This window comes from Clinocottus analis, unplaced genomic scaffold (genome assembly GCF_023055335.1).
Source record: "Clinocottus analis isolate CAN_PGR_092001 unplaced genomic scaffold, fCliAna1.0.p SCAF_2, whole genome shotgun sequence".
NCBI classification, from domain to species: domain Eukaryota; kingdom Metazoa; phylum Chordata; class Actinopteri; order Perciformes; family Cottidae; genus Clinocottus; species Clinocottus analis.
Window position 1 is genome coordinate 1,633,681 of NW_027175931.1, and position 14,315 is coordinate 1,647,995.

General features: G+C 42.5%; 1 protein-coding gene across 1 annotated transcript; it reads left to right on the forward strand.

Annotated features, from left to right (window-relative positions):
* The first annotated feature begins 701 nt into the window (after positions 1 to 701).
* ywhae1 (tyrosine 3-monooxygenase/tryptophan 5-monooxygenase activation protein, epsilon polypeptide 1) lies at positions 702 to 9,054 on the forward strand. Its single transcript, XM_068584759.1, has 6 exons — positions 702 to 997; positions 2,932 to 3,131; positions 4,015 to 4,121; positions 4,892 to 5,098; positions 5,226 to 5,362; positions 7,823 to 9,054. The coding sequence occupies exons 1-6, from the start codon at positions 934 to 936 to the stop codon at positions 7,873 to 7,875; spliced, it is 768 nt and encodes a 255-aa protein (XP_068440860.1). The 5' UTR covers positions 702 to 933; the 3' UTR covers positions 7,876 to 9,054.
* Positions 9,055 to 14,315: the final 5,261 nt, after the last annotated feature.

The window sequence follows — 14,315 nt, forward strand, 5'->3', positions numbered from 1 at the left end:
TATATTCATCAATATATAAATATATAGATATATATAAATATATAGATATAGCTATATATTTTAAACTGCATAATAATAGCTAAACCAACATGTGATGTCCGCGAAGAATAGTTAATAGTTGTATAATATGTGTATGTATATGTATATATATATATATATATATATATATATATATATATATATATATAAATATATATATATATATATATATATATTTATATACATATATATAGTTAAATCTATATATTTATATAATTAAATATTTTAGGTAAATATTTATATATATATATATTTATAGTTTAATATATATATAATATATATATATGTAGTTAAATCTATATCTATATATTAAATATTAATATAGAATTCATACATGTTGAATACATATATATGTATAGGTAAATCTATTTATATAGTTAAATATTAATATATATTTATAGTTTAATATATATATAGTTAAATCTATATTTATTAAATATTAATATATAATTCATACATGTATATTTATATAATTCATACATGTATATTTATATTGTCAAATATAAATATATATTTATACATAGTTAAATATGTATAGTTATATCTATCTATATAGTTAAATATTAATATCAATTCTCTCACATTTTTAATTGGGGGCAGAGGAAGCAAGAAAGGAGGGAGGACAGAAGGAAGTGAGGAAGGAAGGAGGTATCGGAGGTGGTGATTCATGTGCGTATGTGCAGCGCTCCGATGAGACTGGCCGCCATCTTTACTCCATCAACAGCACATCGCTGCCGGTGGGGCGGAACACCACTCATCGACCGACAGTTGATTTCTAGGAACCGCCGACAGACCTGGCGCTCCGCCGCGTGTGTTTTTTCTCCCCCCCGCTGAAGAATCGCCGCGTTTCGACCCGTTTCGCCTCCTCCTCCAGCCGCCGCACCTCGACACACGATGGGAGAGCGAGAGGACCTCGTTTACCAGGCGAAGCTGGCCGAGCAGGCAGAGCGATATGACGGTAAGACACACACTCTTCCTCGGGGCTGGCTCTCATGGTCGCCGCGGGGATTTTTTTTTTTTACGGAGCAGAAGAAAAAAAAGCAGCAGCAGCAGCTCGCGACCAGCTAGGAGAGCTAACGTGTTATAACCACCGTCGTGTTTCAGTTAACAATGGCAGCGAGTTTTGATTTTGATTATTTTTTTAATTAAAAAAAAAAAAATGAGTTCGACCTTAAAGACGTTAAAAAATGTTATGAAGCCGCTGTGTTTTTATTTATTAAAAAAAAAAGTAATGGTTGCTATACCGTTAGCGAAGAGAGAAGGGCCGTTACAAAATGGCGGATTACTGGAGCGTGAACTGTCAGGAGGTGCGTCCCCTCCCCTGCACCAGGGCTAACGACAGACTCAACGTCTGAGCAGCTGGAAACACCCCACAGTTCACATGGCACCGTTTGCCCCCGTTTCCCCTCTGCTATTTACACTCATTTCATTGTATTTTGCGTGCTTTAAAAACATACAATATAGCCGTTAACTTTAACGTGAGTGAAGTGGGAGTGGGAGGGCAGCTGTCTCCCCCTTCCTCCCTCCCTCTATACAGAATCGATTGAAAATGACCCTCTCTCTCTCTTTCTCCCCCCCCCTCCGGTACCCTCCCGTCACCCCATTACAGGCCGGGTACAGGCTGTTTTTAGACGGGCTTGCCTTCGCCACCACGTCGCCCAGTAACGTGGAGGGAATGAGCCATGACTCACTCTCTGTATTTACAGGCTGATTTATGGCCCTCTGGCTGAATGTGGTCGGGTTTGCTGCATTAGGTCGTTGTAAATGTGTTTAATTCAAAGGGGAATACCCTTCCAGTCACCTGGGATGACGTGTAAATGCATGTTAAACCTGATCAGTACAAAAAGCTCCGTCTATATGGGACTTCCACATAAAATGTACAAAAGAGGCTTTATGTATCCGGTACAAACCTTCATGCAATATGTCACTCACATACATATATAAATATACACATAGATATATATTCAGGCTTTAACGTGACGTGAAAGAGAGAAAAACAATACACGTAATCTTCTCAATGTATGCATCTTATTTACATTTTTGCCACAGTCCTTTTTATAAAGAAAACATTTTCACACATTGCAAGTAACAAATGTTCCAATATCATTGTTTTCCTACCGATTCCAGTGTGTTTTACCATCTATTTATTATTATATCGATATGAAAACATCTCCGTTAACCAAACCCAAGATCACGTTTGAACGCTTCCTGAAGGCATCATTAGGAACCATTTAGCCAGTACTTGTTTTCACTGAGCAGAGCCTGAATGCATCCTCCGTATGCTAGCCTAGTTTGCACATGTGCAGTAGGGAGTGACCGTATTAATTATACAATAATGTGATTATTATTCCATCGACTGTGTGTACAGGTATTGAAACAAGTGGATGCCGCCATCTTTTATCAGTAAAAAAAAAATCAAATAAAAATGTCCTTCAACTTAAAAATACCAGTCTTTGCAGGTTGAGGTGAGCACCACGGGCTGCATTGCCCTTCCTCAGCTCAGCGGCTGTGTGTAGCTCTGAGTGTGTGTGTGTGTGTGTGTGTGTGTGTGTTGGATTGTTGCCACTGAATGGACGGACGCTTTGCGCTCCAACGTGCTCTGAACACCCTGCTTGTCATCTCACGGTCACACCTGACTTGCATATTCCATAAGCTTGTAAATTATTATCTTTTGAGCCCGACGACCCTCACGCCTCAACCAAAAACTGCTGCTTTTGAGTGTCAGGCAACGGCGTGTTATTGGTTCCCTTCTGAATCTCTGCCAGTTGGAGGCGTCGCCGCGTGCTAATTGACTCGCCGCCATTGTGTTATTAAAGTAAACCTCGTTAGTCGGCCAGCGTGACTCATTGTTGACTGACAGCTGGTGTGTGTTTTCTCTTCTCCCCTCCGCAGAGATGGTGGTGTCTATGAAGAACGTGGCGGGCATGGACGTGGAGCTCACGGTGGAGGAGAGGAACCTCCTGTCGGTGGCCTACAAGAACGTGATCGGCGCCCGGAGAGCCTCCTGGAGGATAATCAGCAGCATCGAGCAGCGGGAGGAGAGCAAGGGCGGGGAGGAGAAGCTGAAGATGATCCGGGAATACAGGCAAACGGTAAAGAAAGCCGCTCGGCGAGGGAGGTTCCTCTGGGGGGGCGTCGCCTGTATCTGCGGAGGCTGCGAGGAGCGCTTTGCTTCCCATTGTCTCCACGATACACATGTTGTCATTCCCCCCCAGCTAGCTTGTCGGATCTGCCGCGCTGATGTGAGATGTATTAATAATACGCCACCGGACTGAGTCATAGCCCGGCAAATCCTCTGTCTCGACTTTTTTATGAAGGGAGATAGGGAGGGGGGGGAGAAATAAGAGCTGGCTATTAATCTGGGAGGGGCCAGAGTGTGTCAGAGAGACGGGAGAGGCTGCAGTCACTGAGCTAATGGGATTCAGGGTCGGCGGTGCTGCTGCTGGGCCTTCACTCCGTCCGGTCTGCAGCGCCCCGAGGGAACAGGGCTGCTCCTGGGTGTTAGCACGGGGCTTTAACGGGGGGGGGGGCAGATGTCGTCCCTAAAGGGCGGAGGAGGGGCTGACGTTGCTCTATTATTTGCCTTACGTGATGGTAAACCTGGGAAAGTCATGGCATTTTTAAAATGGTTATGTACAGGCCTGGAAAAGTCATTGAAAACTAAAAAATCCCCAAAAATGTCTGAAAAGTCCAGTAAATGTGTTTATGTTCATGACGTTCATTTAGTTATAAATAATGAATCTGCTTTTAAAAGAAAGAGGCTCAAAATATCAGCAGCATACATACAGGCATCTATATAAATGTTTATTCTTTTAATCAAACTATTGTCTCTCATTCATTTGAGTCATTTAAGGTTTACTGTATGCTTTGAATCCTCATTGTTAGTTTAAATACTACATTTTATCACTTTCTACTGTTTTTTTTTTAGATTTTGAATTGCCGTCTTAATTTCTTTCTGCGTGTTTTGTGTGGCAGGTTGAGAACGAGCTGAAGACGATCTGTGGTGATATCCTGGACGCTCTGGACAGGCACCTACTCCCCTCTGCGGTCATGGGAGAGTCGAAGGTCTTCTACAACAAAATGTAAGCGGTCAGTGGTCGTAGAGACTTGTCAATCACCTTGTAGCCCCGCCCCTAAAGCGTCCTCTGCTTTATGGTCTGAACAAGAAAAAAAAACTAGATTGAGACATAAACTCATGTTTACAATGTTTACTGAGGGAATACATCAAGAGAGAAGTAGAGTCACTTATATAGACTTCTATACAACCAGAGGAGTCGCCCCATGGTGGTCAGGAGAGAGAATGCAGCTTTAACACATGAAGCATAGACTTCTATACAACCAGAGGAGTCGCCCCCTGGTGGTCAGGAGAGAGAATGCAGTTTTAACACATGAAGCATAGACTTCTATACAACCAGAGGAGTCGCCCCCTGGTGGCCAGGAGAGAGAATGCAGTTTTAACACATGAAGCATAGACTTCTATACAACCAGAGGAGTCGCCCCCTGGTGGCCAGGAGAGAGAATGCAGTTTTAACACATGAAGCATAGACTTCTATACAACCAGAGGAGTCGCCCCCTGGTGGCCAGGAGAGAGAATGCAGCTTTAACACATGAAGCATAGACTTCTATACAACCAGAGGAGTTGCCCCCTGGTGGCCAGGAGAGAGAATGCAGCTTTAACACATGAAGCGGAGACTTTACTTGGTAGAAGCAGAGGTTGCCGTCTGGTACAAAGAATTGTGTAAGAAGTTGCACAGAAAGCTCCATCAAAACATCACAATTAACTTGTAACATTATACACTTGACGTTTATTTTGTGGTCATGTTTTATTTATCTTTTCCCTCCCCAATTCCAGGAAGGGTGACTACCACAGGTACCTGGCAGAGTTCGCCACTGGCAACCACAGAAAGGAGGCGGCAGAGAACAGCCTGGTGGCTTACAAAACCGCCACCGACCTCGCCATGTTGGAGCTCCCGCCCACGCACCCCATCCGCCTCGGCCTCGCCCTCAACTTCTCCGTCTTCTACTACGAGATCTTAAACTCTCCCGACCGCGCCTGCAGGTGACCAGTTTTCTGCGATACGGTTTTGCGTGTTAACAGTGAAGCCGCCGTGTGTTGTGGATCCGATTCGGCCTTGTGTGTGCGGTGAAAGTGTGAAGTGGTGTCAAACAGAAGTGTGTCTGCGCAGGTTGGCGAAGGCCGCGTTCGACGACGCCATCGCAGAGCTGGACACACTGAATGAAGACAGCTACAAGGACTCTACACTTATAATGCAGTTGTTACGTGACAACCTGACATTATGGACTTCAGATATGCAGGGAGAAGGTAAGACTAGATGAAAACACTCCGGACACGACGCCGTTTCTAAACCTCTTTCTGGACTAACTCACTCATCTCCTCTTAACCGACCTTCTAACGTCTTTAGGCTTGATTCATATCCTGATATCTATCATACTTCTGTTTCACCCAGACGCAAAAACAACGCCAAATGTAGAATATCACACGATACGACACAATATGATACAATGTCACACGATACGACACAATATGATACAATATCACACAATACGACACAATATGATACAATGTCACACGATACGACACAATATGATACAATGTCACACGATGTAACACATTATCACACGATGCAACACAATATGATACGACACGTTTTTACTTCCAAATAGTTTAATAATATTAGTGGTTATCAAATAAAGTCTGCAGTTAGTTTCATGGTTGGTCTTCATGGTATACTCGTTAAAAGAGAGGTACTTATATACACATATATAAATAACTAACTGGTTGTTGAAGGTCAGAGACAGTCCAAAGTTAAACCGGGATTTAAAAGAGCGCCGCTCGGCACCGGCTTAAGCTTCCAGGACCCGGATCATGCTGCTCACAGCGTGCACGGACATACAGAGAGGCTGAAGTCCAGCCCTGAAGCTACTGAACTACACAACTCATTAGTTTGTGTACTCATGTTTTATAGTTAGGCACATTTGGCCGTCGCCAAATTGTTTTTTTAGCAACCAGTGAACAGGAAGTGACCATATTTGGACTGAGGAGGAGCGACAAAGAGACGCCGTATACGTCTCTAATGTCGACCTGTCAATCATCTTGTAGCCCCGCCCCTAACGCGTCCCCTGCTTTATGGTCTGTTTGACAGAGTGCAGGCGTTATGTAGTGAAAGACTCTTGTCGCTCGTCATCTTTCTTCTGTTCTCATCCCTTCTTCTTTAGAGTCCTAAAGGAAAACAAACGACTGTTCATTTCCCATGTTAACTGTACTTTGTAAGTGTTGCTCACCCAGGCCTTGCAGTGTGTGTTATGTGTGTGTCTGTGTGTGTGTGTGGCTTCTCCCCAGCACTAACTCACTCACGGTTTAATAATTCAAAGCACTCACCTGCTGCTCGCTCACTCCTCCTGGTGGACTCTGTGTTAACTGTTAACGAGCAGCCATCTTTGATCCCACCACATCCACCACAAACGAGTTTCTTGAGTTCAACGATGACATCATCAACTATGATGTCATCATGCTGGTCACGGGCGGCTTTGCCGTCTGTGACCAGCATGATGACATCATAGTTGATGATGTCATGCTCTGCTGCCCTCCAGCCTTTAATTTCTACATAGTTTGCCTTTTTTTAATGTCATTTTAATTTCTATAGAAATGGAATTTTTATTTATGTTTAACACAAAAAGGCGTAGATGTGTGTGTGCTTATTCATAATAACAATCACACAATTAAACGGTGATAGTACGATTCCTTATCCACACAAGAAACGTCCGCAGGGAAAAGCTAGAATGCCTTTTATTTTGAAAAGCAAACAGGAAGTGCTCAAATATATTATTAAAAAAAAGACGTATTCTCCAGATATGGACATTGTTATGTTGCCATATGATGTCGATACACAAAAAAAACTAAATATTTTAATCCAGCAAATGGTATATGAATAATAATAATAATAGTATATGAATAGTACTTCTTCTCCATCTAAGAACATAAAGTTTCATGTTCTTCTGCATGTGCTGTGGTTTCTTCCTCCACTTCTTCACTTCACTGTTCTCAGTTGTCGATCGCCTGGATGTGACGCACCGTTTGAAACACGCTCACATCTTAAAGTTTGTTTGTTCAGCGAGGAGCCGCCTCCTTCTTCACGTTTCTAAAAGTATTTAGTAAACTCTGTTCAGTCGCAGTGGTGGAAAGTAACCGAGTACACGCAGTTACTGCACGAGAGGTACAGGTTGAGGTACTTTTAATTTACTGCGTTAAAAACCTGATTTTCTGCTCCATGAAAAGTAAAGTTGAAGACTTTTCATTTAGCAGAAAGGCAGGTTTTTAAGATTCTGTTTAAGAAAAATTATATATATATATATATATATATATATATATATATACAAAATAAGTACACAAACCATGAGGTCATCTCTTTGTATATATTTATAATGCAACGCCTGCATCATTGCTGCTCTTACTTCTGATAATTTGAGGTATTAATATTCACTTGATTCTATAAATGCAGGACTTTTAACTCGTGCCGTTGTACTTTTACTTCAGTTAAAAGCCTCAGAATACTTCTTTTTTTTCACCACCTGCAGTCTCAGTACACCGGAAAAGAAAAAACGCCCAAAAAAAAGTAAAACTGACGACGAGGATCTCGTCGACGAACGGAAACCAGATTTATTATTATTATTATTTTGCCACAACAAAGCTCCACACGCTGTTTGTTTGTGTGAAGACGGGTAATTCACAAACAAGCCTGATTGTTGTTGTTGTCTCCACCAGGAGAAGAACAAAACAAAGAGGCGCTGCAGGACGTTGAGGACGAGGCCCAGTGAGACGCCGCCAACAGCCAACAACTTGAGACCCTCCTCTTCCTCTCCTCCTCTTCCTCCCACCTGCAGCCCCTCACCCCTTACCTTCCTCCCCCTCCTCTTCCTCCTCCCCCTCCCTCCTTTTCCTTTCTCCCACCTCTGCAGCTCCATGAACCCAGCAGGGCCCGCGGAGCCAACAAGTTTATTTTTCTCTTCTTTTTTATTTTTATATTAGCCCTTTCATCGTTCAAGTAAATAGCACTTAATTGAGACAGGAAATACAATGTTAGAAAGTCAAAGATAAAGGAGTCCCTGGGTTGTTTTGTGTTTTTTTTGTTGTCCTGGTACAAGCGGTTCTGAAACCTTATCTTTGTTTTCATTATTGTATTTTCGTTCATTTTTTGCTCTTTTTTTTTTTTTTTTTTTTCCTCCAATATTTTTATCAGTTGCTGGATGTATTGAGAATTTTTTCTTAATGTAATTACAGAAATTAACTTTTATTACTGATAATGTTGACTATTTAGTTATGGGAGCTATTTTATCTCCGTTTTTAGTGAATTGTTCTGCGAATCATTTTATCTTTGTTTTGTTTTGTTGTGTTGTTGTTGTTGATGTTGTTGTTGGGCAGTTTCGAAAACTTACAAGTGCCCTTTTTTTTTTTTTTTTGTTAACTTAGGATTTCAGAGGAAGTTGGCAAAATTCGCGATATCCACGTGGGGCAAAGGAGTGCTTAACTTTTACACCATAGTGATCTGTTGTCATGTTTTTGTCGTTGTCCTTGGACTGTACTTTGTGCTGAAATACTGTAACCGTGCACACATGCTGAACCTCCCAAAGCTCGACTTACTGCTCGTTGCTGGTTTTAATTAAAGGAATTAAAAACGTTCACACTTGTGTTCAAGACAAGTCTCGATTCGGCCCCTGAAATACTAAATTGTCAGCGCTCGCATAAGTTGACACATTTTTCTTTTTCAGCTGCTTCTGCCCCGACTTTTTCTCCTGAAAGCTCCTCTTGAGTTCAGAGGGTTTTTATTCGTTCTTTTGCGGTTTCCCTTTTGTTTCTTTTGTTTTTGCTTCATTATGTGTAACGTGGAGCTGATTTGTACTACTGGATATCTGACTGGAGCCACAGACAGGGAATCTGTATTGTTCTTACTGAAACACAGCATGGAATTAACATTAAACAATCTAAATTAAACGTTACGATCAGAGTCGTTGTGATTATTGGTTTATTTGCCTTTTTTAAGGACGAGGAACTTTCATGCCGAGTTGATTTTGGCGCCCCCTGTGGCCGAAAGTGGTAGTGTCTCAATCTACTATATTAGTTTTAAGGGCCACAAACTCAAAAATAATGTTATTAAAGCAAATATGAGGAAGTTTATTTTACAGAATCAACACAAAGTTCTTCGTAGTTGCTTTTATACCATTATATATTTTGAGTTTGTTGCCGTTAAAACTTAATTATTTCATTTAAACAGTTGTTTTTTTAAACAAATTAGCATTGTGTTGATTCTGGCGCCCCCTGTGGACTAAAGTGGTAGTGTCTCTGAGCACCAGAGTCCCTTCAGAAAACCTGACAATCAAAACTTTAGCCAACATGGGAGCAGAAACCATTAAAGACCCGCTGTTGACAATGTTCCCATCACGTTTCCCAGCAGCAGAAAGCAACCAGTACTGGCATACTGGTTGCTACTGGGACATCTTTGCCCTGAGGTAGGGCTACTTTGTTGAAAAACAACAGTTTAAATAAAATAAGTTTTAAGGGTAACAAACTCAAAATATATAATGGTATAAAAGCAACTACGAGGAACTTTATTGTGTTGTTTCTGGCGCCCCCTGTGGACTAAAGTGGTAGTGTCTCTGCACCAGGGTCCCTTTAGAAAACCTCTTATTTTACTGCAGCAGGGTCTGACTGTCAAAAATACATCCTAGTTCTGAACACATACAATCCATGGACCCGTCCTCTGGATCCACATGAGTCCTCGTCGTGAGTTGTACACATTAGTACCACATGCGTTTCTTCTAGAAATACCGGCCTTCCAAAAAAGCTAGTTCAACCGCAGCGCGGCGTTGCCACCCGGAGCAGATGTTGCTGCTGGAATCCGAGCTGGCAACGGCGAGCGTGATCATAAATTCATGCGATCTATTTTTAGAGTCTGAGAGACAAATGCAACCTTAATGCAAACGTCTCTCTGTGGCTCGGGACAAAGATGGCGTCGCTGGAGTGACTCGACGCGTGCCGTTATCTTGACACTTTAACTCGCGTAACCTTTTTTTGCCGCCCTGGTTTTTAGTTGCTCCCTGCAGCCGTTGCAACCTGCTACGGTTACATCATCTGGGATGACGACCCGGAGGCTCAGGGCTTCGCCTAAATTTAGCCTCAGGTGAAAGTAGAGGAGTCTGACAGAAAGTGGGCAGCGAGCAGCCAGCCGATCGAAAGGACTTCCTCCCTGCTGTGCCAGCTGCTGCTGAGATTTGGATTTTAGCTACATTGGGGTTTTTCCTGCTCCCCAGAGGATGTAATGTGTTGTATTTTGCTGTCCCCAGTTGCTAACGTCCTGTGACAAGGTTTTTTTTTTCCAAGAAATGTCCAAATATAAGTGGGAGATTGTCTTGAAATTTTACTCCACACATTCATGCTCCCCAGAGGATGAACGCTGTCTTTTTCTCTGTGAGTGAAGATGTTCAAGGTCCTCAGTGTTTGAGCCCGCTGTGAAATTTGAATGAAATGCCCCTATGACTTAATAAAATGGATTTCTAGCTAATTTGGGACAGACATTCATGGTTCCCAGAGGATGTACCCTGATGACTGGTGATCCTCTAACCTTTCCTCTAGTGCCAACAATAAAGTTGGCTTTTTTTTAGTGCAATGTCTCGATGACTATTGCATGGATTTCCAACTGAAAAATGACTACAACACATTCATAGTCCCAAGAGGATGAGTGCTTTTATTTCTTTGTTTTATCTGTAGAGACATTCAAAGTCCCCAGAATTGTGCAATCTCATGACTTCACCCTGTGAGTTATGTCAACACCTACAGGACAGCTGGGCACAACATTTGATAGTTCATGGTTACCAGAGGATGTACCCTGATGACTTTGGTGATCTGACTTGTCCTGTAGCGCTACCATACCGTTGACTTCTTTTTTATCTGGAGTGGACTGTCTCAATAACTGATAAATGGATTTCTTGCTAACTTTTCAAAGCGGTTCATAGTTCCCCGAGGATGCACCATTATGATCCTCTGACTTTTCCTTCTTGCGCCACAAACACTTACCCAGTGAGCTATCTAAACATCGACGGGACGAAAGTGCCACAATATTCTGGCACAGAGGTTCGTGGTTCCCAGAGGATGTACCATTACAACCTAGGCTTTTATTTTATTTGGAGTTGATGGATTTCGACCTAATTTGGTCCGGACATTCGTGGTCCTTGTGAACTTCCGGTGAACCTTTCAGGTATTTCTTTGGGCACAGTCATCGGGTCATAATTCTCTTTGTTTGTCCAATAGTCAGTCAGTTTTTTCCAGTCGATGAGCTCTGAGTGACTCGTAGTCCTGCTCTTCTGCACGTTGGTTGAACTTTCCTTGACACCCGTTCGTTGTAATTGCTGCAACCTGAGGTGTGTTTATGGTGATTTACAGCCAGCAGCAACGTGTCATCCAAAGTCCGTCTCTCCACTTTCAAAAACAACAAGATAATAGAATATGTTTGCACAGGCACACGTCTGGGGCTCTTGGGCAAGGCACTTTTCTCTTAGGAATTTATATATACATATATTTATTTTCCCACACACCTTTGAGGGGAAGGCGTTGGTTGTGCAGCAGCGCCTGCAGCGCCCTCTGCAGGTCACATGGAAACACAACAACAAGAAGTTTAAATTCTGGGACGATGACAATTTATCTTAAACACTTGCTGTTACTTTAAAGTAAAACATATTACGGTTTTAGGGCCACAATCTAAGAATTAATGTTATTGAAGCTACTACGAGGAACTTTTAAGTGTTGATTCTGGCGCCCCCTGTGGACTGAAGCGGTACTGCCTCTGAGCACCAGGGTCCCTGAAGGAAACCTCTCGTTTGACTGCAGGTGAGGTGACTCCTCCAGAGGGCAGCAGGGCTCACCTGGCATGTGTTCACCCTGAAGCCACTTCCTCAGGAGGTGGATGTGAGGGGAGGGGCTTAATTATGTGTGTGTGTGTGTGTGTGTGTGTGTGTGTGTGTGTGTGTGTGTGTGTGTGTGTGTGTGTGTGTGTGTGTGTGTTCTGGTCCTCCTCTACATCTGCAGCCTCATCGGCGTCCTCCAGCTTCCTGTGGAAACTGGAAACTGCAGCAATGTTCTGTTGTCCAGGAGCCAGACTGCTGCTCACAGGGAACAAAACCTCAATGAAATATATTATGGACTGCCTCTTCCTCCTCCTCTTCCTCCTCTTCCTCCTCCTCCTCCTCCTCCTCTTCCTCCTCTGCGGAGACCGCGGATTATAAATAGCCGGGGGTTATTTTTAAGGCAGTACTTGTGAGATTTACTCCGCCCGGGTCTAGTCTAGTCTAGTCTAGTCTGGTCTAGTCTAGTCTAGTCTAGTCTAGTCTGGTTTAGTCTAGTCTAGTCTAGTCTAGTCTGGTTTAGTCTAGTCTAGTCTAGTCTAGTCTGGTCTAGTCTAGTCTAGTCTAGTCTGGTTTAGTCTAGTCTAGTCTGGTTTAGTCTAGTCTAGTCTAGTCTAGTCTAGTCTGGTTTAGTCTAGTCTAGTCTAGTCTGGTCTAGTCTAGTCTAGTCTAGTCTGGTTTAGTCTAGTCTAGTCTAGTCTAGTCTGGTTTAGTCTAGTCTAGTCTAGTCTGGTTTAGTCTAGTCTAGTCTAGTCTGGTTTAGTCTAGTCTAGTCTAGTCCAGTCTGGTCTAGTCCGGTCTCTGTCTGGTCTAAAACTTCTTATCATCAGTTTGTTTTAGGTCGAGGTTCATCTCTTATATATAAATAAATAAATATATATATATATATATATATATATATATATATATATATATATATATATGTATATATATATATATATATATATATATACATATATACATATGTACTACATCCATGTGAAGCTCCTTTTCGTTCCACTTGAGGTAACAATGGAGCGTCAGTCATTTCCAAACTATGTGTTCTTATTTTAGATTAAAAATTGGACAGAGACGTCTGCTGCGAGGCCACGGAGTGTGTGTGTGTGTGTGTGTGTGTGTGTGTGTGTGTGTGTGTGTGTGTGTGTGTGTGTGTGTGTGTGTGTGTGTGTGTGCACATCAAGGCCACAGGTTTCCTGTTGATGGCAGGCTGTCAGGAATGCCTCCAGCTGGTGTCAGAGGTCAAAGGATGTGTGTCACTGTCACTTCCCACCCTCACACACACACACACACACACACACACACACACACACACACACACACACACACACACACACACAACTCTTGTACACACTGAATGTTAGGATTATAAAGTTTATGTGCACTTCCAGAGAGAAGATTTTTATTGATGGATTCATCTTTACTTTTATGCTTTCCTGTCCTGTTAATCATCCGGCTACCTGTGTGTGTGTGTGTGTGTGTGTGTGTGTGTGTGTGTGTGTGTGTGTGTTGGCTGACAGCGAGCCAGCAGGAATGCAGGAGGGAGGCCCGGAGTCACCAGCCGGGTCGGAGAGGTCATCCCAATGATGTATGTTCATCTACAAACAGTCACGGCGTGTTAGAGCCAGTGTGTGTGTGTGTGAGTGTGTGTGTGTGTGTGTGTGTGTGTGTGTGTGTGTGTGTGTGTGTGTGTGTGTGTGTGTGTGTGTGTGTGTGTGCGATGAGAGCTCAGGTCCCTTGTTTGTTTTTAGAAAGTTTCTACGAGCGCGTGGCTCTTGTTCATCCTCAAGGAAGCGTCTCACACACACACACACACACACACACACACACACACACACACACACACACACACACACACACACACACACACACACTCTTAATCTACTGGGCGGTACTGGGAACGTTGCGGCAGGATGCTGAAGCCTGGGAGGAAACCCCGTTCAGAGTGTTTGTGCCGTGTGATTTATCGATTATTATAAACCAGCAGCTTCTGGGAGATGAAACCAGTTAAACCAGTTAAACCAGTTAAACCAGTTAAACCAGTTAAACCAGTGACTCCTGACCAGCGGCTGCTTTACCTTCAGTCTCGTCTCCTCAGGTTGTGGAACAACTTTTAACTCATTTTAAAACAAAAGAGAAACAGACGATGAGTCGCAAACTGTTTGATAAAAGTAACGATTACATTATTGATCTCAAAGTGAACATTATATTATTATATTGTACAAAAAAAATAAGTTATTAATAAATAGCTGAAAAAGATAGATAGATATTTGGTAACAGAGAAATGGGAGAAAAGCTGAAAGTTCTGCGTTGAAATAGTTAAAGGTCATGATGAATAGTTTGCTAAAAGTATTGATAAATAGTTA

Excerpts from the sequence above, each read along its gene's own strand:
- ywhae1 (XM_068584759.1), top strand. The coding sequence starts at position 934 with ATGGGAGAGCGAGAGGACCTCGTTTACCAGGCGAAGCTGGCCGAGCAG. Across the intron at positions 3,132-4,014 it reads TCCGGGAATACAGGCAAACG|GTTGAGAACGAGCTGAAGAC; the intron begins GTAAAGAAAGCC and ends TTTGTGTGGCAG. Across the intron at positions 5,363-7,822 it reads TTCAGATATGCAGGGAGAAG|GAGAAGAACAAAACAAAGAG; the intron begins GTAAGACTAGAT and ends TGTCTCCACCAG.